This window comes from Ursus arctos, unplaced genomic scaffold (assembly GCF_023065955.2).
Source record: "Ursus arctos isolate Adak ecotype North America unplaced genomic scaffold, UrsArc2.0 scaffold_24, whole genome shotgun sequence".
Lineage (NCBI taxonomy): Eukaryota > Metazoa > Chordata > Mammalia > Carnivora > Ursidae > Ursus > Ursus arctos.
Window position 1 is genome coordinate 36,168,680 of NW_026622919.1, and position 26,606 is coordinate 36,195,285.

Sequence of the window (26,606 nt, forward strand, 5' to 3'; positions counted from 1 at the left end):
ATAGTTACGGACATCTTTTTTTTTTTTTTTTAAGTAATCTCTACACCCCAAGTGGGGCTTGAATGTACGAGCCCGCTATCGAGAGTCACGTGTTCCTCGGACCGAGCCAGCTACCTACAGCATGGTTCAGCCACAAGATCTTCCGAAGTCCTAGCAACTAGCGCGCACTTTGCGGAGGCGGAGCGACGCTGCGATTGGCTGGGTGCGCCGCCTTAAAGCGCGCGCCGGGCCTCTCGCTCTTTCAGTCTGGCGGGCTCTCCTATTCGTGAAGAGACTGGCAGCACCTGAGCCGCGGCAGCCGGTAAGTTCGCTCCCCTCCACGGTCAAGTAGTCAAACCTCAACTTGTCATTCCCCTGGGGTCTAGTCTGCTGGCTACCGGAAAGGTGGGACGCAACCAGCACAAACCCGTCCCCCACCCCGCCACCTCCCCAGGAGCTTCCCGGCTGGTTTTTCTCCCGCCTGGGAATCTTGGCTCCCATCTTGGCAGGAGCTTCTTCTAAAAACTGCCGGCCCTTAAGAATTGGGGAACCGTGGGGCGCCTGGGTGGCACAGCGGTTAAGCGTCTGCCTTCGGCTCAGGGCGTGATCCCGGAGTTCTGGGATCGAGCCCCACATCAGGCTCCTCTTCTATGAGCCTGCTTCTTCCTCTCCCACTCCCCCTGCTTGTGTTCCCTCTCTCGCTGGCTGTCTCTATCTCTGTCAAATAAATACATAAAATCTTAAAGAAAAAAAAGGGGGAACCGAGCTCTTGGGAGCTTGTTGTGGTCGGGGCAGACTGTCCCTGCAAGGGCTGGGAAACGCCTTAAAGAGGGGCTGGGTGGAGGCGGGGAAGAGCTTTGGGCAAGAGAAGCCAAGGTTCTGCGGTTTCCTGTCGCAGCGGGGACTAGTGAAGCGGGAAGAGCGGAGAGCTGTAGGGACAACAGGTCTGGCAAGTGCAGGTCTCCAGAGCTCCTTGAGGGTGCCTGCACTCCTGGGGTCCTGAAATGAGGGGAGTTTGGGAATAGATTCTGTAGGTAAAATGTAGCTGACCAGTCACTGATGAGCTCTCTTCTAGATCCAGAAAGGGGAGACACCGTGCCCGGTACTGCTTTGCTGATGTTTATAAACGTAGAAGGGGGGGGGGGCAGGGGAAGACTGGCCTCCTAAACTAAATAGGAAGTGCGTAGGAGGACATGCAGAGAATACACCCTGATTTTGTTTCCCAGGAGGTAGTTCTTGTCACTTCTGCCCAACCTTTCTAGGCAGTTCCCACCAAGCTGCATTCGCGCCTAATTCTTAAAGAGGTGTGGATACCATCCCTTTTCTCATTAAAAATAGCTAACAGCACAGCCTAAATCCTGAATCCTGGTTTGTAAAATTTTCCTCACAGTCAAAAGCATAAAAGATTTCGGAGGAAACAACTAACCTGTAAACCTAGATCCAAGATTCAAGGTAAGGTCAAAGATTTGGTAGACTCCAGTTCCCCGAATATTTTTTAAGGATTGTGTTTCAGATGTATGTCTGAAGGGAGTGGTTTAGGAAGTTTTACCTTGGTAGGTATTGAACTGAAATGGCCAGAATCCCATGCAAACCCACAAGTTCTGAGTCCTCTATAAGGTGGCTCAACTAGGGCTCCTTTGGGTTCCAAGTTTCCCAGCAGTTTGGGAGGGCATCCTCTTTAAGCACTTTGGGGGTGAGATGTGCATGTGATGGGTGAACCAGAAAGGTTCACCTATGGTGGGGCCTGATGTGGAGGGTGCTGGAAGTTAGGCATGGGAGGAGAGGGGGGAAGAACGTAGTTACAGAGGCTGCAAGAAAAAATGGGGAGCAGGGGCTGCTTGGCAGGGCTTATATTACCAGAAGACAGTAGATCTGGGGCTGTGTGGCTGGGCATAAATGGAACTGATTTCCCTGCAGCCTTTTGGGATGAAGATGGGGAGTCCCTTCTCTCAGATCAGCAGGAAAAACAGACTGATGTTTGGGGCAGCCCTCAAACGTGTAAGAAATATTAAGAAATTGAATCTAAAGAACATTAATTGCTATAATATTGTGGACAAAGCATAGCATGGCAGGTACATAGATCTCCTGTTTTGTTTTTTTTTTCATAACTATGCCACATTAACACTATTATTAAGTTTTAAATTTAAATAACTGTTCTCACCTGGCTTCATTGTTGTTCATCAGCCAGGAGTAGAGACTTCTTCTGTTAGTTAGATCCTGGAGGACCCCTCAGGATCATGTTCAAAAGTTTTCTTCTAGGAGGGGGAATGAAGCATGAGAGACTATGGACTCTGAGAAACAAACTGAGGGCTTCAGAGGGGAGGGGGGTGGGGGAATGGGATAGGCCCGGTTATGGGTAGTAAGGAGGGCACGTATTGCATGGTGCACTGGGTGTTATACGCAACTAATGAATCGAACTTTACATCAAAAACCAGGGATGTACTGTATGGTGACTAACATAATATATTTAAAAAAAAAAGTTTTCTTCTAGGGCCCAAGCCCAGGGGGCCTATTTGATCGAATGACTGGGTCACCAGATCTCTTAAGAAGGCAGCTCCTTCTGGCTTAGCTCTGAGTTTTCAGGCAACTCCGAGGAAATGGTGCTGCCTTCTAATATACTTGGAACCATAGCCTCCTATCCCCAAAAGATACAAGGCAGAGCCCTGTAATCCTTCCCATGATAAAGTTACTAGAGATGCAATTCTTCAGGAAACCATTTGACAATATGTATCAAGATCTTTAAATATTTCATCTCTTGATCCAATAATCCAACTTTTTAGAAACCTCTGTGTGTGTATATGCTTTATGTACTTATATACGCTTTATCTGCCTATATAACTTCAGCTTATTTATGTATCTAAGATCAAGGATTACGTCATGTTTTAGCCTCAGCCTTTATTACCACAGAACCAGACTCTCTTCCCAATATGATTTTTCCCGTATAGGGGTCCCTTCCTACAGAAGAGAAGCCAAGTCGCAACTTGGCTTGTTTTGGCCTTCCATTCCCCATCTTGAAAGTTCTTTACATATATTTGAACCATATCTGTATACAAAGCTGAAGTACTTTGCCAGAGGACTCTTACACTCAGTGCAAGTTAGAAGATGTGATTAGTAAATCCAAGCCTCACTATAAGTGGTCTAAGACTCTAGTATAGTTAAAATGAATGATTGAAAGCAACTTCAATTCCCAGCTGTAGGGGAATAGTTAAGTAATGGTATATTAATGATGTATATGAAATTAAGCAGCAGTTCAGGTTTTTGAAGAATAGCTAATCATTATTTAACAAAAATAAGTCTATATGACTTTTTTACTCGCCTTTATTTCAGTCCCTCCCCAGTGTGGCAAGGATTTGGTCTGGAAGAGGTAGCAGCTCAGTTCCCAGTTCCCTCCCTTGAACTGGAGGTGGCAGAACAGACCTTATTTTTAGTGTTCTAATCTGTCTGGGTGCCAAGGCATTGGTCTCTGTATTGCCTAACTCAGATCTCAGGTGGGGAAAAGTCTTCACTGCTCATGGAGGCTTCAAAGAGACTACAGATTTGCAGATACCTAGAAAAAAAGATTACAGCTGGAGACATACCATAACGATGTAAAGCCTGGAGGAGGAGCTGGGTTGAGATTCTTTGGGAAATGAAGAAATTCAAAAGCAGCTATTGTATATGGAGGAATTGAATAAGGCACAAACAAGACTCATGTTCAGAAAAGACCTGAGAAGACCTTAGACTTCCATGTGAGGTTGATTCCCTATGCTCAGAGCATGCCCAGCTAATCAGTGAAGGACTTCCCTGGCATAGAACCAGTCTACAGAGACTGGAAGAGGTGGCTGTTTTTTTCAGATGACTGGTTTTCAACAAAAACTCACAAGACATAAAAAGAAACAGGAAATGTGGCCGATGCAAAAGAAGACTGTAAAATGGCAAAACCTGTCCCTGAGAAACCTGGACATTAGACATACTAGATCAAGGCTTTAGGAAAACTCTTAAGTAAACTCTAAAGGGGGAAAAATCGACAAAGAACTAAAGCAATCAGGAAAATAGTATATGAACAAAATGAGAATATAAAAAATAATAGAAATTATAAAAAGGAAGAAATTTTGGAGCTGAAAAATACAATAGCTGAATTGAAAAAAATTACTAGAAGTGTTCAACAGCAGATTTGAGAAGACATAAGAGAAAAGTCAGTGAACTTTAGGACAGGACAACTGAAATTATCAAGGTTGAAGAGGTGAAAGAAAAGAATAAAGCAAACAAAGACTTGGAGACTTGTGGGATACTACCAAATGCACCACTATACCCATTATGGGAGTCCAGAAGTGAGAAAGGAACAGAGAGATTATTTGAAGAAATAATGGCTGAAGGCTTTCCAAATTTGATGAAATACGTGAATCTACAGATCAGAGAGCTCAATAAATTCCAAGTATAATAAACCTAAAGAGACCCACATCAAGACATTACAATCAAACTGTCAAAAGCCAAAGCCAATTTACATCTTGAAAGCAGCAAGAGAGAAGCAACTCGTCATGTGCAAGGGATCTTCAATAAGATTAACTGTTTTTCAGCAGAAACATCAGAGGCCAGAAGGCAGTGGGATGATATATCTAAAGTGCTAAAAGAAAAAATTGTCAACTGAGAATTCTATATTTGGCAAAACCGTCTTTCAAAAATAAAGAAATTAAGATATTCCCAAGCAAAAGTTGAGGGAGTTCATTATCACTAGATCTGCCCTACAAGAAATGCTAAAGGGAAGTCTTCAGTTTGAAATGAAAGGATGTTTGGCAATCATTCTAAGCCATGAAAATATAAGTCTTTGGTAAAGGAAATACGTGGACAAATATTTTTTCAAAGTATTATTGTAATTTTGGTTTGTAGCTCCATTTTTAAATTTTCTACAGGATTTAAAAGACATGCATAAGAAATTATAAATCTGTGTTAGTGGTACATAGTATATAAAGATACAGTTTGTGACATCAGTAACGTAAAGTGAGGGATGAGTTGTCAAGGAGTAGTTTTTCTGTGCAATTGAAATTGGTGTCAGTTTAAGACAGGTTAATATGTAATTCCTATGGTGACCACACACACACACCTATAGAAGATACAGAAAATGAAATGAGAAGGGAACTGAAGCATCTAACTACAAAAATCAGTTCACCAAGAAAGACCATATTCTGGGCCATAAGGCACATCTTAACAAACCTAAAAGAAGAGAAATCATACGATGTCTGCTTTCAGGCTATAGTGGAATTAAACTAGAAATAACAGAAGTATAATTGGAAAATCCCCAAATATGTGGAGATTAATGAGAATACTTCAAAGTTAACGTGGGTCAAAGAAGATATCTCAAAATAAATTAAAAATTATTTTGAAGTAAATGAAAATGAAAATACAACTTACCAAAATTTGTGGGATGCAATGAAAGCAATGCTTAGAGGTAAATTTAAAGCATTTAATGTAAGAAAAGAATAAAGATCTAAAGTCAATCATCTTAGTTTTCACTGTAGGAAGCTAGAAAAAGGTCAAATTGTATCCAAAGTAAGCAGAATAAAAGAAATAATAAGAATTAGAGCTGAAATCAATGAAATTGAAAACAGCAAATCAATAGACAAAACCAACAAAACCAAAAGCTGGTTCTTTGAAAAGCTCAATATAATGGATAAGCCTCTAGCCAGGCTGAGGGAAAAAAAGAGGACACAAGTTATGAATATCAGAAATGAAAGAGGAGACATTACTATAGATTCCATGGACATTACAAAGATAATCAAGGAATACTATGAACAACTCTAAACCAATAAATTTGATAACCTAAATGAAATAGACCGACTCCTTGAAAGACTCAATCTGTCAAAACTCACACAAAAGAAATAGACAATCTAATTATATATCTATTAAAGAAATTTAATCAACAGACAGACCCGGATGGGTTCATTGATGAATTCTACCAAACATTTAAGGAAGAAATGGTACGAATTTTCTATCATCTCTTGGATTACAATGGATAGAAACAGAGAGAATATTTTCTGAATTTTCTGTGAAACCAGCATTACCCTAATGTCAAAACCAGAAAATGACATTACAAGAAGAGAAATGTACAGACCAAGATCCAATAATTTAATTGATCATGTAATCCATTACATAACAGGCTAAAGAAGAAAAATCACATAAGCATTATCAATAGATCCAGAAAAAACTTTTGACAAAATCCAACACCTATTCGTGATTAAAAACTGTTAGTAAACTAGGAAGAGTGGGGCCTTCCTCAGCTTGATAAGAAATAGCTACAAAAAGCCTACAACTAACATCATACTTAATGGTGAGAAACTTGAAACTTTTCCACTTAGATCAAGTATGAGGCAAAGATGTCCCCTCTCACTAGTTCTTTTCAATATTGTATGGGAATTCCTTGATAATACAACAGAACAAGCAAAGAGGACAAAAGGTATACACATTAGAAAGGAAGAAATAAAGTTGTCTTTGTTTACAGACAACACAATCACCTATATAGAAAATCCAGATGAATTGACAATAAAACAAAAAACAAAACTCCTGGAACTAATAAGCAATTATAGGAAGGTTGTAGGATACAAAGTTAATATGCAAAAGTCATTCACTTTCCTATATACCAGCAATGAGCAAGTGGAATTTGAAATTCAGAATATAATACCATTTACATTAGCACCTCCCCAAAATGAAATATTTAGGTATAAATCTAACAAAATATATAAAAGATCTATATGAAGGAGATCACAAAACTCTGATGAAAGAATCAAAGAAGAGCTGGAAAAAAAAGAAAAAGGAGAGCTATTTCATGTTCATGGATAGAAAGACTCAATATTATCAAAATCTCAATTCTTCCCAACTTGATCTGTAGATTCAGTGCAATCCCAATCAAAATCCCAGAAAAGCATTTTGTGGATATCAACAAACTGATTCTAAAGTTCATATGGAGAGGCAGATGACCCAGAATAGCCAACACGATATTGACAGGGAAGAACAAAGGTGGAGGACTGACATTACCTGACTTCAAGAAAGTAATGTAGCTTTAGTAAAGTTACAGTTGTCAAGGCAGCATGGCAGTGGTAAAAGAAAAGAAATAAATCAGTGGAATGAATGGAGAACCTGGAAACAGACGCATATAAATACGGTCAACTGATCTTTGGCGATACAATGGAGCAAAGATAATCTTTTCAACAAATGATGCTAGAACTACTGGATATCCACATGCAAAAAAAAAATGAATCTAGACACAGTCCTTATACACTTCATAAAAATTAACTCAAAATGGATCACAGAACTAAATGAAATTCAAAGCTATGAAACTCGTAGAAAATAATGGAGGAGAAAACTTAGATGATCTTGGGTATGGTAATGACTTTTTAGATACAACACCAAGGGCATACTCCATTAAATAAAGAATTGAGAAGCTTGACTCCATTAAAATTAAAAATTTCTGCTCTGGCAAAGGCAATGTGAATAGAGTGAGAAAACGAGGCATAGACTGGGATAGTACCACACATCTGTCAGAATGGCTAAAATAAAAAAGACCAGAAATAACAAGTGTTGACAAGGATGTGGAGAAAAAGGGACCCTTGGTGCACTGTTGGTGGAATGTAAATTGGTGCAGCCACTGTGGAAAAGAGTATAGAAGTTTCTCAAAAAGTTAAAAATGAAAATACCATATGACACAGTAACTCCACTACTGGGCATTTACCCAAAGAAAACAAAAACACAAATGAAAAGATATATGCACCCCAATGTTTATTGCAGCATTATTTATAATAGCCAAAATATGGACACAACCTAAGTGTCCATCAATAGACAAAAGGTAAGGAAATGTGGTACACACACACACACACACACACACACACACTGTAATATTACGCAACCATAAAAAAAGGATGAGATTAAGTCATTTGCGATAACATGGATGGACCTAGAGGGTTTTACACTAAGTGAAATAAGTCAGACTGAGAAAGAAAAATACTATATTATTTCATTCATATGTGGAATCTAAAAGAAAGAAAGAAACAAAAAGCAGAATCAGACTTGTAATACAGAAAACTGATGGTTGCCAGAGGGACAGTGATGGGGGGAATTGGTAAAACGGGTGAAGGGGAGTGGGAGATACAGGCTTCCAGTTATGAAATGAGTAAGTCATGGGGATAAACAGCACAGCATAAGGAATACAGTCAATGATATTTTAATAGATCGTATAGTGACAGATGGTAGCTACACTTGTGAGCATAGCATAATATAGAAACTTGTCAAATCACTATTTGGAAACCTGAAACTAATATAACATGTATGTCAACTACCCTCAAATAAAAAATTTTTAAATAAAATAATATAAAACAGGGGCACCTAGATGTCTCAGTTGGTTGTGTCCAACTCTTGATTTCAGCTCAGGTTATGATCTCAGGGTCCTGGGATCAAGCCCTGTGTTGGGCTCTGCACTCAGTGGGGAGTCTGCTTGGGGATTCTCTCCCTCTCCCTCCATCCCTCCCCCTGCTCACACTCTCTCTCTCAAATAAATAATAAATCTTTTAAAAATATATAATATAAATAAAGTGAATCTTTTGTAAACAGCATATAGATGGATCCTGGTTTTTAAAATCTGTTCTACTAATCTATGTCTTTTGCTTGCAGAGGGTAATCCATTTACATTGAAAGTCATCACTGATAGGAAAGGACTTACAATATTGCCATTCTGTTGTATGTTTTCTGTAGGTGTTATAGTTTCCTTGTTCCTCATTTCCCCCCTTACTGCCTTCGTGTTTAACTAATTTTTCCTCATAGTTTACCTTAGGGTTCATTCTTAGTGTTGTACTTTCTATGGGTTTGGACAAATGTATAGTAATGCATACCCACCATTATCTACGGAGTGTTATCACTGCTGTAAATATCATCTGTGCCCTGCCTATTCATCTTGTCCCAACCCCCAATCCCTGACAACTATTGATTTTTTACTGTCCTCATAGTTTTGCCTTTTCCACAGTGTCACATACTAAGTGAAATAAGTCAAGCAGAGAAAGACAATTATCATATGGTCTCACTCATTTATGGAACAAAAGAAGTAGGAAGATCAGTAGGAGAAGAAAGGGAAGAAGAAAGGGGGTAAACAGAAGGGGGAACAAACCATGAGAGACTATGGACTCTGGGAAATAAACAGGGCTTCAGAGGGGAGGGGGGTGGGGGAATGGGATAGGCTGGTGATGGGTATTAAGGAGGGCACGTATTGCGTGGTGCACCGGGTGTTATACGCAAGTAATCAATTATGGAACTTTACATCAAAAACTAGGGATGTACTGTATGGTGACTAACATAATATAATAAAAAATATTATTAAAAAATAAAATGAAGTATTTAAATGTATTAAAAACGAATGTATTTAAAATGAATGTATTTAAAATGAATGACGGGCCACCTGGGTGGCTCAGTTGGTTAAGCGTCCAACTCTTGGTTTCAGCTCAGGTCATGATCTCAGGGTCATGAGACCTCATCGTGGTTTTGATTTGCATTTTCCCAATGATGAGTGATGTTGAGCAGTTTTTTGTGTGACCATTGGCCATCTGTATCAAAGACTCACTTTTTAAAAACATTTATTATGATATGTTAGTGACCATACAGTACATCGTTAGTTTTTGATGTAGTGTTCCATGATTCATTGTTTGCATATAACACCAAGTACTCCATGTAATATGTCCCCTCCTTAATACCCATCACCGGGGTAGCCCACCCCCCTCCCCTCTGTTTCCCAGAGTCCATAGTCTCTCGTGGTTCATTTCCCTCTCTGTTTACCCCCCCTTCATTTTTCCCTTCCTTCTTCTACCAATCTCCCTGCTATTCCTTATGTTCCACAAATGAGTGAAACCATATGATAATTGTCTTTCTCTGCTTGACTTATTTCACTTAGTATGATCTCCTCCAGTCCCGTCCATGTTAATGCAAATGTTGGGTGATCATTCTTTCTGATGGCTAATATTCCATTGTATATATGGACCACATCTTCTTTATCCATTTGTCTGTTGAAGGGCATCTCGGCTCTTCCACAATTTAGCTATTGTGGACAATGCTGTTATGAACATTGGGGTGCATATGGCCCTTCTCTTCACTACATCTGTATCTTTGGGGTAAATACCCAGTAGTGCAATTACTGGGTCATAGGGTAGCTCTATTTTTAACTTTTTGAGGGACCTCCACACTGTTTTCCAAAGTGGCTGTACCAACTTGCAGTCCCACCAGTAGTGTAAGAGGGATCCCCTTTCTCCACATCCTCTCCAACATTTAGATATAAAGACATGCATAAGGTGAAAGTGGAAGATGGAAAAGTTATTCTATGCAAATAGTAACCAAACGAACAGAGGTGGCTACACTAATATCAGACAAATCAGACTTTATTTTTTTTAAAGATTTTTATTTATTTATTCAACAGAGATAGAGACAGCCAGCGAGAGAGGGAACACAAGCAGGGGGAGTGGGAGAGGAAGAAGCAGGCTCCTAGCAGAGGAGCCTGATGTGGGGCTCGATCCCATAACGCCACGATCACACCCTGAGCCGAAGGCAGACGCTTAACCGCTGTGCCACCCAGGTGCCCCAGACAAATCAGACTTTAAATCAAAAGTGGTTATAAGGGACAAAGACATTATATAATGATAAAAGAATGAGTTCACCAAGAAGTTGTAGTAACTGTAAACATGTGGGCATCAAACAGCAGAGCTCCTAATTGTATAAACCAAACATTTGATAGCATTCTATGAGAAATAGACAGCTCTACAATAATAGGGGGGTCTTAATTAGGATGAGATGAATTTTGGAGGGACTCAAACGTTCAGTTCATAACAGTTGTTCAAGAATGATCAGAAGGTCCAGCAGCAGTAGACAAGAATATTTTGACCCCTTTGAACCTTTCATAGTCTAGTATAGTGATTACTACCTGTGATGGACTCTTCTCTCAATTGTCTTTAGGCCATCTGTAGCTCAGCTGTGATCCTCAAACACAGAAAAGGGACAGAAATAATGGATTAGGGATAGTTATACTAAAGCAGACAGCTCGTATATAAGAATTTTACCTCACTGAAAATATGGATATTTGATGGGAAGAGGGTGCAGTAATTTGGCCCACCTTGCTTAAGATCAGTTGACCAAAATTTGTGAATCTAATTCATCCTTGCAAGAGGGAAAAATTATTAACATGGCATATTGCTGGATGTCTTTAGACCCCCAACTGAGAATTTTCCTGAAGAACTCCCCAATAAAAGGAGGAAATTAAGGTAAAAGTTGGAATTATTAAAAATAAAGTATAAGGGGCACCTGGGTGGCTCAGTTGGTTAAGTGTATGCCTTTGGCTCAGGTCATGATCTCGGGGTCCTGGGATCTAGCCCTGTGTCCAGCTCCCTGCTTAGAGGGGAGCCTGCTTCTCCCTCTGCTCCTCTCTGCTTGTGTTCTCTCTCTCTTTCTCAAATAAATAAAATCTCTTTAAAAATAAAATGAAATTGGGGCGCCTGGGTGGCACAGCGGTTAAGCGTCTGCCTTCGGCTCAGGGCGTGATCCCGGCGATCTGGGATCGAGCCCCACATCAGGCTCTTCTGCTATGTGCCTGCTTCTTCCTCTCCCACTCCCCCTGCTTGTGTTCCCTCTCTCGCTGGCTGTCTCTATCTCTGTTGAATAAATAAAAAAAAAAAAATCTTTAAAAAAAATAAATAAAAATAAAAAAATAAAAATAAAATGAAATAACAGTATAAGTAATATATAAAATTTGGTTCACTGAGAAGATCAAAAACATAGATAAGCTTCCCAGAGGGGCTTATTTAAGGGAAGGAGAAAGAAAATAAGCTATACAGTATTAGGGATTAGAAAGGGGATATAAACACTGATAAAGATGAGATTAAAACAATTAGAAAAGGATCATATAAAACTATGGAAAAAAATTGAAAATTTCAAAAAAAAAATTGAAAACTTCAGGGCACCTGACTGGCTCATTTGATAGAGCATGCGACTTTTGATCTTGGGTTGTGAGTTCAAGCCCCACGTTGGGTGTAGAGGTTACGTAAAAATTTAAAAAAATTAAATAAATTGAGGGGCACCTGGCTGGCTCGGTTGGGGGAGTGTGCAACCCTCGATCTCCGGGTTGTGAGTTTGAGCCCCACCTTGGGTATAGAGATTACTTTGGGAAAAAGTGGAATCTTTAGGAAAAAATTGAAAACTTCACAGGAGTAGAAATTATTATAGTCTTCGCTCAAAATCTGTCCAAACACACAAAAAGACTTTACCCTGTATCCTTTCTGTAACATCCAGTGGACTATATACAGCAAAAGATTTTGCTGGGTTTGCCTCACAATACGGAATTTGCTGTCTCCTGCTCCGGTTCTATTTCTATACTCATGGCTCTGTCTTTTTTTTTTTTTTCCCCCCTACAGGGAAGGATTTCTGCTTGGAAATTGAATGGCTACTCAGGAAATGAAGATTCGTATTGATCAGAAAACTAACTATGCTGAGTTGGTTTTAGATGTGGGAAGAGTCACTCTTGGGGAGGAGAATAGGAAAAAAATGAAAGATTGTCAACTGCGAAAAAAGCAGAATGAAAACATCTTACAAGCTATGATTGCTTTGCTGAATTCTGGAGGGGGAGTGATCAAGGCTGAAGTTGAAAATGAAAACTATAGTTACCCAAAAGATGGAATAGGATTAGATTTGGAAAGTTCTATTGGAAATATTCTCCCATCTGTTTGTAAATACCTAGACTTTATGCAGCAAGGTAAATATTTTCTAATTTTTGTCAAATCGTGGAGCTCAGAAACCTCCGGTTTACGGATTGTCACCTTGAGGTCCAATTTGTACAAAAGGGATGTAACATGTACGAATATCATGGATGCCACTGCTACACTGGAGTTCCTCGCAGACAAGAACAAAAGTAAGGGGAGATCGTATAGACTTAAGTTACCTCCAAAGCAGGATGTACAAGAAGAGAGTAACGTGGAGGCCTTGGCTGATGACTTTTTTAACAGGACACAACTTAGGTACAGAGAAAAACTCCGCTTTACTGAATCCACACATGTCGAAATGAAAGCCTTCTCAACAGAAAAGTTGTTGCAACGCATTAAAGAGAGTCTCCCTCAATATGTTTCTGCGTTTTCAAATACTGACGGGGGATATTTGTTTATTGGTTTAAATGGGGATGAAGTAATTGGCTTTAAAAGAAAAGGGAATGATCTGAACAAGTTAGCTTCAGAAATAGAAAAATCCATTAAAAAGTTGCCTGTCTATCACTTCTGTAAGGAGAAGAAGGAGATAAACTACTCATGCAAATTCCTCGAAGTATATGATGAAGGACATCTTTGTGGATATGTCTGTGCCCTCAAAATAGAGCCATTCTGCTGTGTAGTGTTTGCTAAAAAGCCGGAATCCTGGCATGTGGAAGACAAGCATGTGCAACAGTTTACCACGGACGAATGGATTTCCAACATGCTGCCTGCTAACCCAGGTGAGGAAAGATTAGGAAGGAGGCTCCACGGGGCTAGGACGACAGGTAGGTTTTCATTTGGGATTTGGGGTGACATCACAGTCTTCACATTTCAGCACCTAATGTAGTACCGTCTGGTGGATACAATCAATCGTTCACTGTCTTATTTTCTGCTACCCACTTAGAAGATAGCTATTCCATACCACGTTACCTTCTGTCAGTAGCACAAGCTGGTACAAAGATCCAATTAATCCTATTTTTCTTCCCTACTACCTCTTTACTCACTTCCAGTGCAAAAGCCTGTTGAATCCTTTTTCTTTCTGAGCTCAGTTTCAGTAACTGACCATTTCTTTCTGTCAGGACCACTTGCCTCTTTTATTTACCTTTCCTTCATCTGTCTTTACACCTTTCTATTTATTTCCCTTAAAACCTCCTCCCTCTTCCTCTTTTTTTTTTTTAAAGATTTCATTTATTTATTTATTTGAGAGACAGACAGAGAGAGTGAAAGAGAGAGAACACGAGTGGGGTGAGGGGTAGAGGGAGAAGCAGACTCCATGCTGAGCAGGGAGCCCAATGTGGGGCTCGATCCTGGGACTCCCAGGATCATGACCTGAGCTGAAGGCAGACACTTTTTTTTTTTAATGTTTTTTTATTATATTATGTTAGTCACCATACAATATATCCCCGGTTTCCGATGTAAAGTTCGATGATTCATTAGTTGTGTATAATACCCAGTGCACCATGCAATACGTGCCCTCCTTACTACCCATCACCGGTCTATCCCATTCCCCCACCCCCCTCCCCTCTGAGGCCCTCAGTTTGTTTCTCATAGTCCATAGTCTCTCATGCTTCATTCCCCCTTCTGATTACCCCCCTTTCTTTATCCCTTTCTTCCCCTACCGATCATCCTAGTTCTTATGTTCCATAGATGAGAGAAATCATATGATAATTGTCTTTCTCTGCTTGACTTATTTCACTAAGCATTATCTCCTCCAGTGCCGTCCATGTTGCAGCAAATGTTGAGAACTCGTTCTTTCTGATAGCTGAGTAATATTCCATTGTATATATGGACCACAGCTTCTTAATCCAGTCATCTGTTGAAGGGCATCTCGGCTCCTTCCACGATTTAGCTATTGTGGACAATGCTGCTAGGAACATTGGGGTGCATATGGCCCTTCTCTTCACTACGTCTGTATCTTTGGGGTAAACACCCAGTAATGCAATGGCTGGATCATAGGGTAGCTCAATTTTTAACTTTTTAAGGGACCTCCACACTGTTTTCCAGAGTGGCTGTACCAACTTGCATTCCCACCAACGATGTAGGAGGGATCCCCTTTCTCCACCTCCTCTCCAGCAATTGTTGTTTCTTGCCTTGTCTATTTTTGTGAAGGCAGACACTTAACTGACTGAGCCACCCAGGCACCCCCTTCGCTCTTACACTTCTTTCCATTTGGGGGCTCAAATCACTCCTAAATTGGAGTGATTAAGAAAAAGAATGATGCTGGTATTTTATCTGATTTTGGAAAAGGAAAGCCTCGAATGAAGTTAGACGGCACTAGCAACTTTAAAATCTCTGAAAATGCAAGGTTCTTCCTTAGAATCCGCACAAAACTCAGCAGTCCTTCACTAGCTAGCTCATCATCAAATTTTAATTGCCTTTAAAATGAACCCAATTACATGGCAATGTATTTGATGACTATTAATGCGTTTTTCCTATTAATTTTCATTCCAGGTACAGTATGTTCCAGCAGTATCAAGGATTAAAATGGATTAAAATTGCCATTTGTGGGGCGCCTGGGTGGCTCAGTCAATTAAGCATCCAACTCTTGATTTCAGCTTAGGTCATGATCTTGGAGTCATGAGATGGAGCCCCACCTCTGGATCCATGCTGGGCACGGAGCCTGCTTAAGAATCTCACTCTCTCTCTCTTCCTTTCCCATACTCCCTTCCCTGTGCTCTCTCTCCCTCTCTCTCAAATAAAAAAAAAAAAGATGTTGAAAAAAGGTATTAAAATTGCAATTTGTGGGGCACCTGCCTGGCTCAGTTGGTAGAGCATGTGACAATTTTTTTTTAAAGATTTTATTATTTATTTATTTATTTATTTATTTATTTATTTAGAGAGCGGGGGGAGGGACAGAGGAGAGGGAGAGAGAGAGTCTCAAACAGGCAGCCTGGAGCCTGATGCGGGACTGGATCCCACATACCTGAGATCATGACCTGAGCCAAAATCAAGAGTTGGATGCTTAACTGACGGAACCACCCAGGTGCCCCAGAGCCTGTGACTCTTGATCATGGGTTTGTGAGTTCAAGCTCCATGCTGGGTGTAGAATTTACTTAAAAATAAAATCTTAGGGGCTCTTGGGTAGCTCAGTCAATTAAGCTATTAGCTCTTGACTTCAGCTCAGGCCATGGTCTCAGGGTAAGGTGATCAAGCCCCACATCAGGCCCTGTGCTGGGCATGGAGCCTGCTTGGGATTCTCTGTCTCCCTCTGCCCTTCCTCCCCCCAAAAAAATCTTAAATAAAAAATAAAATTGCAGGGGTGCCTGGGTGGCTCAGTCGTTAAGCGTCTGCCTTCGGTCCAGGGTGTGATCCCAGAGTCCTGGGATATAGCCCCACATCGGGCTCCCTGCTCCGCTGGGAGCCTGCTTCCTCCTCTCCCACTCCCCCTGCTTGTGTTGCCTCTCTCACTGGCTGTCTGTCTGTCAAGTAAACAAATAAAATCTTAAAAAATAAATAAATAAAATTGCAATTTGTGTCTGACCTAGGAATCTAACCACAATATCTAACAGTATTTCTATTGGGAAAGGGGTTAATTCTAAGCAGACTTTTTATATACTATGCATTAGTTAGATGGGAGAGGGTCTCTCATGGCAAATTAGGAATGTGTTTTGTTTTGTTTTTAGATTTTTCTGGGTCAGAAAAGACGATCTTCCAACAACGGATATCATCTCCTATTCCCTATAGTAGATCTGTTTCGAATTTGGAAAATGAACAGCTGAGACATCACTTTCCAGGTAGTTTAATTCTGGCTTGTTTGTTTTCATTTTTTTAACTTAAATTCAATTAACTAACGTATAACGTATTATTGGTTTCTGAGGTAGAGGTCATGATCTCAGAGTCCTGGGATCAAGCTCCACGTCTAGTACCATGTTGGGCTCTGTGCTTTGCAGGGAGTCTGCTTCAGGTTTCTCTTTCTCCCTCTGCCCCTCCCCCTACTTGTGCTTTCTTTCTCTCAAATAAATAAATCTTTAAAAAAAATTAAAAAAGGAACCAACTTCACGCTGCTGATTTTCTCTATTGTTATTTTTTAAAGATTTTTTTTTAAAGATTTTATTTATTTGAGAGAGTAAGAGAGAGAGAGCACAAGATGGGGGAAGGTCAGAGGGAGAAGCAGACTCCCTACTGATCAGGGACCCTGATGTGGGGCTCGATCCTGGGACTCCCGGATCATGACCTGAGCTGAAGGCAGACGCTTAACCGACTGAGCCACCCAGGCGCCCCTAAGATTTTATTTTTAAGTAATCTCTACACCCAGCATGGGGCTTGAACTCGCAACCCTGAGATCAAGAGTCACATATTCCACCAACTGATCCAGCCAGGTGCTCCTCTATTGTATTTTTTCTTTCAATTGCCATGATATCTCCTCTTACCCTTATTTTTTTCCTTTTTACTTTTGTGTGTGTGTGTAGTTGCTGTTCTTAACCAACCATGAGGCTGAAAACCTAGGTAACCGATCTTAAGTCTTTTCTTTTCCAAGAAATTTATTTTAGAGCCATTGATTCCTCCCCACCCAGAATTGCTTTAACTATACCCCCAAAGGTTTTAATATGTTGTGTTTTCATTTTCATCTAGCTCAAACTATTTTTTTATTTCCGTTGTGCTTTCTATTTTAACTTACAGGTGGTTTGAAAATATGTTGCTTAGTTTTCAAACATTGGAGATTTGTATTGATCTTTCTGCTTTTCTGATGTGTTACCTATTGCCGTGTAATAAACTACCCCAAAATGTATCAGCTTAAATTACCAAGAAACGTTTATTATGTCACTGTGTCAGTGCGTCAGGAATCTGGGAGTGGCTTAGCTGGGTGCTTCTGGCTTCAAGTCTCTCCCTACACTGCAGTCAATCTGTGGGCCCCGTCTCATTTAAAGGCTCAGAGGGGAGAATCTATTCCCAAGCCAGCAACCAAGGTTGTTGGCCGTCCTCAGTTCCTCTTTGGCTGTTGGTCAGATACTTTGGTTCCTCCCTACATGAATCTATTCATGAGTTGCTTGAGTATCCTCATGGAATAGCAGCTTCCCCCAGAGTGAGCGATTGGGGTGGGGAGGTGAAGAAATATGTTCTCTAGTCTTTCATAACCTAGTCTTAGAAGTGACACACTCTCACTTCTGCTATATACTTTTGGCCGAATTCTGGTAAATGTGGAAAGGGACAGACACAGGTATTTATACCAAGAAGTGAAGATTATCAAGAATATGGAGACTGGGGGCGCCTGGGTGGCACCGCGATTAAGCGCCTGCCTTCGGCTCAGGGCGTGATCCCGGCGTTATGGGATCGAGCCCCACATCGGGCTCTTCTGCTATGAGCCTGCTTCTTCCTCTCCCACTCCCCCTGCCTGTGTTCCCTCTCTCGCTGGCTGTCTCTATCTCTGTCGAATAAATAAATAAAATCTTTAAAAAAAAAAAAAGAATATGGAGACTGGTTATCATGATCAATTTCTAGCATAATTCCACTCTGGTCAGAGAACATAGTTGATGTGATTTCAAGCCTTTGAAATTTGCAGAGACTTGCTTTATGTCCCGTCATGTTGTATATTTTGGTAAATGTTTCTTGTGCTTTTGAAGATCATGTGTATTTTGCAGTGTATTTCCGCTCTGCTATTGTAATTTCCTTTCTTCCACTTACTTTGGGTTTGGCGGTTGTACTGTTTTTATATGTCACTTACGCTAAGTTTATTAACTGTGTTGTTCAAATCTACTGTGTCCTTACTGATTTTTGTTGTTCGCACCTGAAGATTTTATCTGTCAGTTAGTGAGAGAAGTCTGTTAAAATAGTCAGCTAAAACTGTCTGTATCTCCTTCTAGTTTGTTCAAATTTGCCTTCTATATTTTGAACCCATTTGTCAGGTACATACAAATGTGTTGTATTTTCCTTTGACTTGACTCTTTCATCAGTATAAAATGGGTTTTCTATGTGAACAACCCTGTTTTCTGCAAATAGAAAAAGTTTCAGTATTTCCTTTCTAATTTTAATAATCCTTATTTCTTTGCCTTATTACACTGGCTAGGATTAAGACCTCAGGAAAATGCTGAATAGAAGAACTGAAAGTAGAAAAATTTCCTTCTCAATCTTAAGGAGAAACTGTTCTGTATTTCTTTTCTTAGGTGCACTTTATCAGATTGATAAAGTTCCTTTTATTCCTCATTTTCTGAGAGTACTAGGGAAATAATTTTATCAAATACTTTTTCTGGATCTATTGAGATGACCATATCCCCTTCCCTTTTTCTGTTAATACGGTGAATTATATTGGTTGGTATTAAACATACCCTGCATTCCAAAAGAAACCCCATTTAGTCATGTTTTATTATGCTATATATATATATTTCTAGATTCTGTTTGCTACTATTTTGCTGAAAAATTCTTTTTGTCTGTGTTCGTGAGGTTTATTGGTCCGTAGCTTTCTTTTCTTGCATTGTCAGGATTTGGAATCAAAATTATTCTAGGGGGGGCGCCTGGGTGGCACAGCGGTTAAGCGTCTGCCTTCGGCTCAGGGAGTGATCCTGGCATTCTGGGATTGAGCCCCACATCAGGCTCCTCCACTGGGAGCCTGCTTCTTCCTCTCCCACTCCCCCTGCTTGTGTTCCCTCTCTCGCTGGCTGTCTCTCTCTCTGTCAAATAAATAAATAAAATCTTTAAAAAAATTATTCTAGTCTTATAGGCTGCGCTGAGAAATGTTCATTGTTCCTTTTTCTGAAAGAGTTTGAGTAAGAGTGGTGATACTTCTTCCTTATATATTTTATAAAAAATCACTGTTGAAACTCCCTGAAGTTTTCCTAATGGGAAGATTTTGGTAATGAACAAAATTTCTTGAATAGATAAAGACCTGTTCAGATTTTCTGTTTTTTTTCATGTCAATTTTTGTGTTTTATTTTCATAGATATTGTCCATTTCATCTAATTTGTCAAATATATTGGCAAAAAATGTTTATAAATTGTTTATAGCACTCTCTCTCTCCTTTTTTAGAGTGAGAGAGAGCAGGAGTGGGGAGGGACAGAGGGAGAAGGAGAGAGAATCTTAAGCAGGCTCCATGCTTAACACAGAGCCTGACATGGGGCTCAATCTCACAACCCTGAGAACACCAACCTGAGCCAAAATCAAGATTCGGATGCTTAACCGACTGAGCCACCCAAGCACCCCATAGCATTGTCTTTTAGTCTTTTTAATGTGTGTAGATCTGTACTGATGCAGTATTTTTATTTCTGTTGTTCATCTATATTTTTTCTCTTTTTTGCGATGACTCTTGTAAAGGTTTTATCAATTTAATTTAATTTTCAAAGAACCAACTTATGGATTTGGCATTTTTATCTGTTGTTTGTTTTCATTGATTTCTCTCTGCGATTATAACTTCTTTCTTCTACTTACTTTGGATTTGTTAAAGTGGAAACAGATAATTTAATTTTAAGGCTTTTCCTTTTTTAACACAAGCTTTATGTTTCTCTCTAAGCACTTCTTTATTTGCATTCCACAAATTTTTGTATGTTGAATTTTACTTATTCAGTTTGAAAGTTTTTCTAATTTTCCTTATGAATTCTTCTTTGATGGATGGGTTATTTAGAATTTTCCTGTTCAATTTTCAAATACTTGGGGGTTTTCTTAGACATCTTATGGTTACTGATTTCTAATTTAATTCTATTGTGATCAAATAATGTACTCTGTAAGATTCAAGTCTTTCGAGTAAGTATCTGGCAGCTGTGAATTCCAACCTCTTTTTCCTCAGCCTAGTAAGACTGCTGATTCCTGCTTGGGCTCTATTCACCCATAACACGATATAGAAAATATCCTTAGGCCAAAAACTGGGGTGAATGTGGAGCAACTTCTCCACATTCCTGTCTATCAAAGATTGTAGACTTTTAAGTCATGCTTGTATTGCTTGTTCCCCTGGTCTTCAAATCACTCTTACTTATTTTGTAGAGCTTTCATAGTTGTTTTGGTGGGAGGATTGGTCTGGCACAAGCTACGTTGTCATGGTTGGAATTGGAAGTTGTCCAGTGATTTAAAATTTATTCTAATTATTTTCATATCTAGTGCCACAAGGGAAGAGATATGTTCCAGAAGCCCTCTGCGAGGAACTGTTCTCACAACACAAAGGACTCGCACAGTTAATATGTAAAGAAATGGGCTCTGTTGGTCCAGGTACCGTGATCTTTTCTAGGAGCTGGTCTTTGCTTCTGGGCTTGCAGGAGAACCAGAATGTAATCTGTGATGCTCTTCTAATTGCCCAGGGCCATCCACTAGTCCTATATACATTCTTCAGGGTACTGAATAAGGAGTTAACAGGCTACTCTTTGCAAGCTGCCTTCACTTTAAAGCATGAACTGGTAAAAATGGGTGGTTACACTGGGAAAGTGTGTGTCGTGCCAAAGACCTTCTACTTGAGTGAAGACCCTTCCACATTGACTGAAGACAATGCCAGCTCTTTTCATGATATAAGCGCCCAGATATTTTATCCTGAATCCTACAATCTTGAAACCACCCAAACAGTAGGATACTTGAATGAGGTGCTTTATAAGGCCTGATGACATTTTTTGAGTGGCCAGTTTACTTCTGAGATTTGTCAACACCTCTTAGGTAACCAGTATGAAACATTTTCAGAGGAATGACACAAGGATGTTTAAATCTTGTCCAAGTCTCACCTGAATCATGGCAACTAGACCAGGCTACAAAGATATTTTTCATTGTATAATCAATGATATCTTTAATTCTGTAAAAATATGCCTTTGAAAAACTTTGCAAGGTAAGAAACTTGTTGAGATGTTAGAAAATCAAGTTACTGCTTCCTAAATGATCTTCATAGATGTTACTTAAGGGTTATTTAGGAATATTAATTTGTTAATCACTCTGTGCACAGTTCGTTATTTACTCTGTGCATAGTTCATGGATAGATGTTCTTCCATTTTTAAATTGGGAAAATGGCAATACTTCTATTTTTAACAACAAGAACAACAATGGAAATTTCCCAGGATGTAGCCAGAAAACCTTTATTACTTAGAAAAGATTGGGATACCTGGCTGGCTCAGTTGGTAGAGCATGCAACTCTTGATCTCAGGGTCATGAGTTTAAGCCCACATTGGGCCTAGAGCTTACTTTAAAAAATTAAAAGGAAAAGGAAAAGGAAAGGAAAGGAAAAGAAAAGATCATCATTGATGATGCTCGTAATTTCCAAAATGAAAATGAAGAAGGCAAAATTTATTATCCCTTCCCTCAAAATCTCTTGATCTTCATCAACTACTTTTACACTTTACAATTGGAGGAATTCCAGCTTTTCTGACTGTTCAGCTAGCATCCTAAGAACTCACCAGAATGGTCACTTTATTTTTCTATAAGCATTTATTAATAAGAAGGTGAATATTTAAAAATCCAGAAAATTCTCTTTAACATTGTTTTGGAGGAAAGCAGCCAGAGCATTAGTAGAAACCCTTTCAGACAATGACTGTTTTCATCAAGAAGGGGTAGGAACACGAGAGTTTGACATTTTCCAGTCATCTAAGATAAGCTGGGAGACTAAGATCAAGCTCAACAGAGCTGGGTGCAACTTTGGGTGCTGTGAATCCATGTCTAAGACACTCAGGATGAATTTATCAGGATCTTGAAACAGAGAACAGAACCCAGGTTCACCAGCAAGGCTTCAGGCTTCTCTATCACTGTGTTCAATGCCAGAAGTAAAGCAATGCCTCCAGAATTCTGGGGAACATTAAGTTTTACATAGGCATATCTTACGAAACCAAGATGTCATTTGACTATAAAGTAAATAAACAAACACTTCTTTTTAAAGATTTTATTTATTTATTTGAGAGAGAGTGTGGGCATGAGCAAGGGGGGAGGGGGGAAAAGGAAGAAAATTAGAGGGAGAGGGAGAAGCAGGCTCCCCACTGAGCAGAGAGCCTGACATGGGGCTGGATCCCAGGACCCTGAGATCATGACGTGAGCTGAAGGCAGACACTTAACTGACTGAGCCACCCAGGTGCCCCAGTAAGCACTCTTATCAAAGAACCTAGGGAACATAGTTCTCTAATACCTTCTTGAAAAACTACTTTGTAGTGAAGTCCAGCTGATAAACGTATGAACCAAAATAGAGAATGCCCAAAAAAAAAAAAAAAGTAAGCACACATTTATTCCCTAAGTGTCTTAAGTGCCAGATGCCAGCTGTGTTTCCCCAGCCTTGCCCAGCACAACAGGCCAACTGCAGGGTATAGACCTTGCAAAGGAGCACTTACACAAGCTGCTAGTATTCAGTGATGTGGGGATAGGTAAGACCAGCATCGTCAAGCACTACGTGCACCGAAATTCCTCGCACTACCAAGCCACCGTTGGCATGGACTTGGAACTCAGCGTTCTCCACTGGAACCTGCAGACCTTGGTACACCTGGCACATTGGAAAGATGTGGATCTATGACCTGAAATCTATGAACTGCTTGTCTTCGATATCAGTAGGCAACCATATCTGAAACAGAGGCAAATTGGAAAAAAATCAGTTTGGATTCTGCATGGAGCACTGGGTGTTATATGCAAATAATGAATCATGAACATTGCATCAAAAACTGGGGATGTACCGTATGGTGACTAATATAACAAAAAAAATTATTAAAAAAAAACCAGTTTGGATTCAAAGTTAACCAGGGGCAAAAAAAAAAAAAAGTTAACCAATGGCAAGCCAGTTTCAGTGCTTCTGCTGGCCAAAAAATATGACCATGGGAAGAATGTTCTGATGAACAATGGACAAGTTCATGGTACATGATATTATAGGATGATTTGAAACATCCGCAAGGAAACTGTAAACACTGCTAAAGCCTCCAGATATCTGGAGAAACCTATTAAAATATACTCAGGATTTTAATTTATTTTAATTTATGGAGGTAACAAGGAAATGCCTTGTCTAGAAAGCATAAGGGGAGGGCTGTTAATGTATTTTAATGTCTTGTTTTTATTGATAGTAACACAAGTAATGTTTACTTTATATAAAATGTATTGAGCCATACACTTGTGATATGCATGTTTAAATATGTATGTTATACCTAATAAAAAGTCGAAATGGAAAAGAAGTAAATTGTCATGAAAAGAAGGCTTGAATGCACACACACACACACATGCACACACTGGTAGTATTTGTATGTGACCAAGGGGAATGAGCAGTCATGGTCGGCGATGCAAGGCAGGAGGTCATGGTGGACAACTGGAAGGATTAATAGGAGAGGGCATTGCAAGTGAGTTGTCCTTTCCCCAGGTGATCACGGGGTTGACTAATATGAGGTAGATGTCTCCTGGGGAAATAGGGGTATACAATTTGGCAGAAAGCAAGCAGTGTACCAGGATCATGGGCTAGGCAGACAGTGTGCTCAGAAACATAATAGAATCTCTAATATCAAAAGAAGAAAAAGCAAAAATGTCTTGTGTTCAATTTGTTCCTTAGATGATACAGTCCATGGATGTTGCTAAGGCAGAGGTTTTAGTGTTTAGGGCTGAAGTTGTTCTCCAGCACAGGAGGTGAAATTATCTCCCACAGCAAGGTCTCGGGCTGGGGTGATGTTGTCTGAGGCAGAGTCATCTCCAACCATGAGTTCTTGGCCAGGACAGTGTCATCTAGGAAATGGGAATTAGGCTTTTTTTTTTTTTTTTTTTAAGTGGATACATACTTGGGTTGCTGTAGGTCTCAGCATTTACTATATTTGCTTGAAACAATGGCTTGCTTGGCAGGTTTGGGCCTCTGGATTGTAAAGCAATGAAAGCACCCAATCCATGGCCATAAGATCAACAGATATCAGGTGTGCAGGCAGGCAGCTCCACTTGATAGGGTTTTTTGTTTTATTTGCCTGTTTATCTTGTAGTGGAATTTTTTAAAAGATCTTATTTATTTATTTATTTATTTATTTATTTATTTGAGAGAGAGAATGAGCAGGAGGGAGAGGGAGAGAGAATCTGAAACACATTCCGTACTGAGCACAGAGCTGGCCATGGGGCTCGATTCCCTGAACGCAAGATCATGACCTGAGCCGAAACCAAGAGTTGGACGCTTAACTGACTGAGTCACCCAGGCGCCCCTATTTTGTGGTGGAATTTTGGGCTCAAATGAGTGCCAGTGCAGGTGAGCAACTGCCTGTCCATGGGACAATCAATGTTAATTGGTTCCAGGAGAATGTGCGTCGTCAATTTGGCCTTCAGCCTCTATGGGATGGGGCAAGATTGAAAATTTATAAAAATAGGTTGAGGCCTGGGGCAAGGTAAAGACACATTTAGAGGTCCATTTATTGGACTGGAAATTTAAAAGGAAATATTTGAGGAGGCCATTGTTTCTCAGTTAAACAGGCTCTTTGGACCTCCTAGAAACATGACAGTTCTGTATTTTGCCCAGCATTCTGAATTTTGCCAAGTGAAATGTGGGCATTGCTTATTACCGGTGAAGTCTATAACTCAGAAGAGAATAAGAGTGTTCTGGCAAGATCTCATATTGTGTCTTTAGTATATGTAGAGCCACAGACGATTTTGATTTATATTTTGAGCACCTCTGAAGTAAGGGATTGATGGTCCTTGTTCCAAACACCAGCAAAAATACTGAAGCAAAAAAGTCTGGTGATCTCAAGTGTGAGTTGTAGGGTATGTGGTTGCTCAGGAGCCTATTCTAGAGGATAGCTAAGTGGTTTTATAGTCTGCAGCTGAGGGGTTAGGGCAGCAAGCCATATAGATCATCAAAACTTGTGAGCTAAGGGCACCTGGGTGGCTCAGTTGGTTAAGCGTCCAACTCTCGGTTTCAGCTCAGGTGGTGATCTCAGGGTTGTGGAATAGAGCCCCGTGTTGGGCTCTGCACCTAGCAGAGCCTGCGTAAGATTCTCCCGCACCCTCTTCCTCTGCCCTTCCTCCCCGTCCCCTCCCCCTGCCCCGCACTCTCTCTCTCTCACATGCAGACATGCTAAAAAACAAAACAAAAAACTTGTGAGCTAAAGAGAAACTGTCCCTGTGACAGCCTCCCAGGGGAGACAGGGGCAAGTGGGACATGGCCTTCTAGCAATACCTCCCACCCTCCTGTGCTCTCAAAGGACCACGAAGCATTCTGTCAAGATTCAGATCGGGTGCAGTTTAAGCCTTGGCCTCTATGACCTCAGTAGACACATTCAAAATACCATAAGTAGGAGACAAAAATACCAAAAACCAGAGTGTGATCCCTTATGCTCCTACCCCATTCTTGCCCCCATTCAAGTCTTTCCAAAGCAAAGGCAGACTGAGAAAAAACTGCAGAGAAGAGAGAAGAAGGCAGCCAATGACAGACAAAATGTTGATCTAAAACCATCACCAAAAAGACTTAGTGAACTCTAAGTCTGAAAATACTTTTAAAAAGTATCATGGTAGATCAGAGTACAGACAATAACTTAAGGACTTAATGGATAATGGAAGCAATGGATATATTTAAAGTAGTGATCTGAGAACAATTCATAGCCGTTAGATACTTTTATCAGTAAAAATAAAAGAATGGGAGTAAATACCCATTTTTTTTTAAAAATAGCATTCCAGTCTAATGGCAACATAGGAAGCCCCTGAGCTCACCTCCTCCCAGGACACACTAAATCTACAGCTACACATGGAACACTTTCCTTTGAAAGAAGTCTAGAAACTAGCTGAGTAACTTCTATGTATCTGGCAAATGAGAAAATGCATCAATAGGAGTAGAAAACGCTGAGACACACTCTCACCATAAACCCCACATCTAGCACAGCAGCGTACAATTGGAAGGGAACTTGCAGCTCCCAGCATGTCCCTGAAGAGCGAAGGGTTCGTGCCCAACATCTAATGCGCAAACTTTCAAGATGTCTGCCAGAAGGATGGGGCCCCAAAACACCTAGCCCTGAATGCCAATCGGGCTTGCCTTCGAAACACCCACAAGACTGTGGCAAATAAATAAACAGTTTTTAA

General features: G+C 40.2%; 1 protein-coding gene across 1 annotated transcript; it reads left to right on the top strand.

Annotated features, from left to right (window-relative positions):
• The first annotated feature begins 250 nt into the window (after window positions 1-250).
• SLFN12 (schlafen family member 12) lies at window positions 251-23,727 on the top strand. The gene is made up of 4 exons (XM_057317961.1): window positions 251-301; window positions 12,387-13,450; window positions 16,334-16,444; window positions 20,733-23,727. The coding sequence occupies exons 2-4, from the start codon at window positions 12,412-12,414 to the stop codon at window positions 21,221-21,223; spliced, it is 1,641 nt and encodes a 546-aa protein (XP_057173944.1). The 5' UTR covers window positions 251-301; window positions 12,387-12,411; the 3' UTR covers window positions 21,224-23,727.
• The last annotated feature ends 2,879 nt before the right edge of the window (window positions 23,728-26,606 follow it).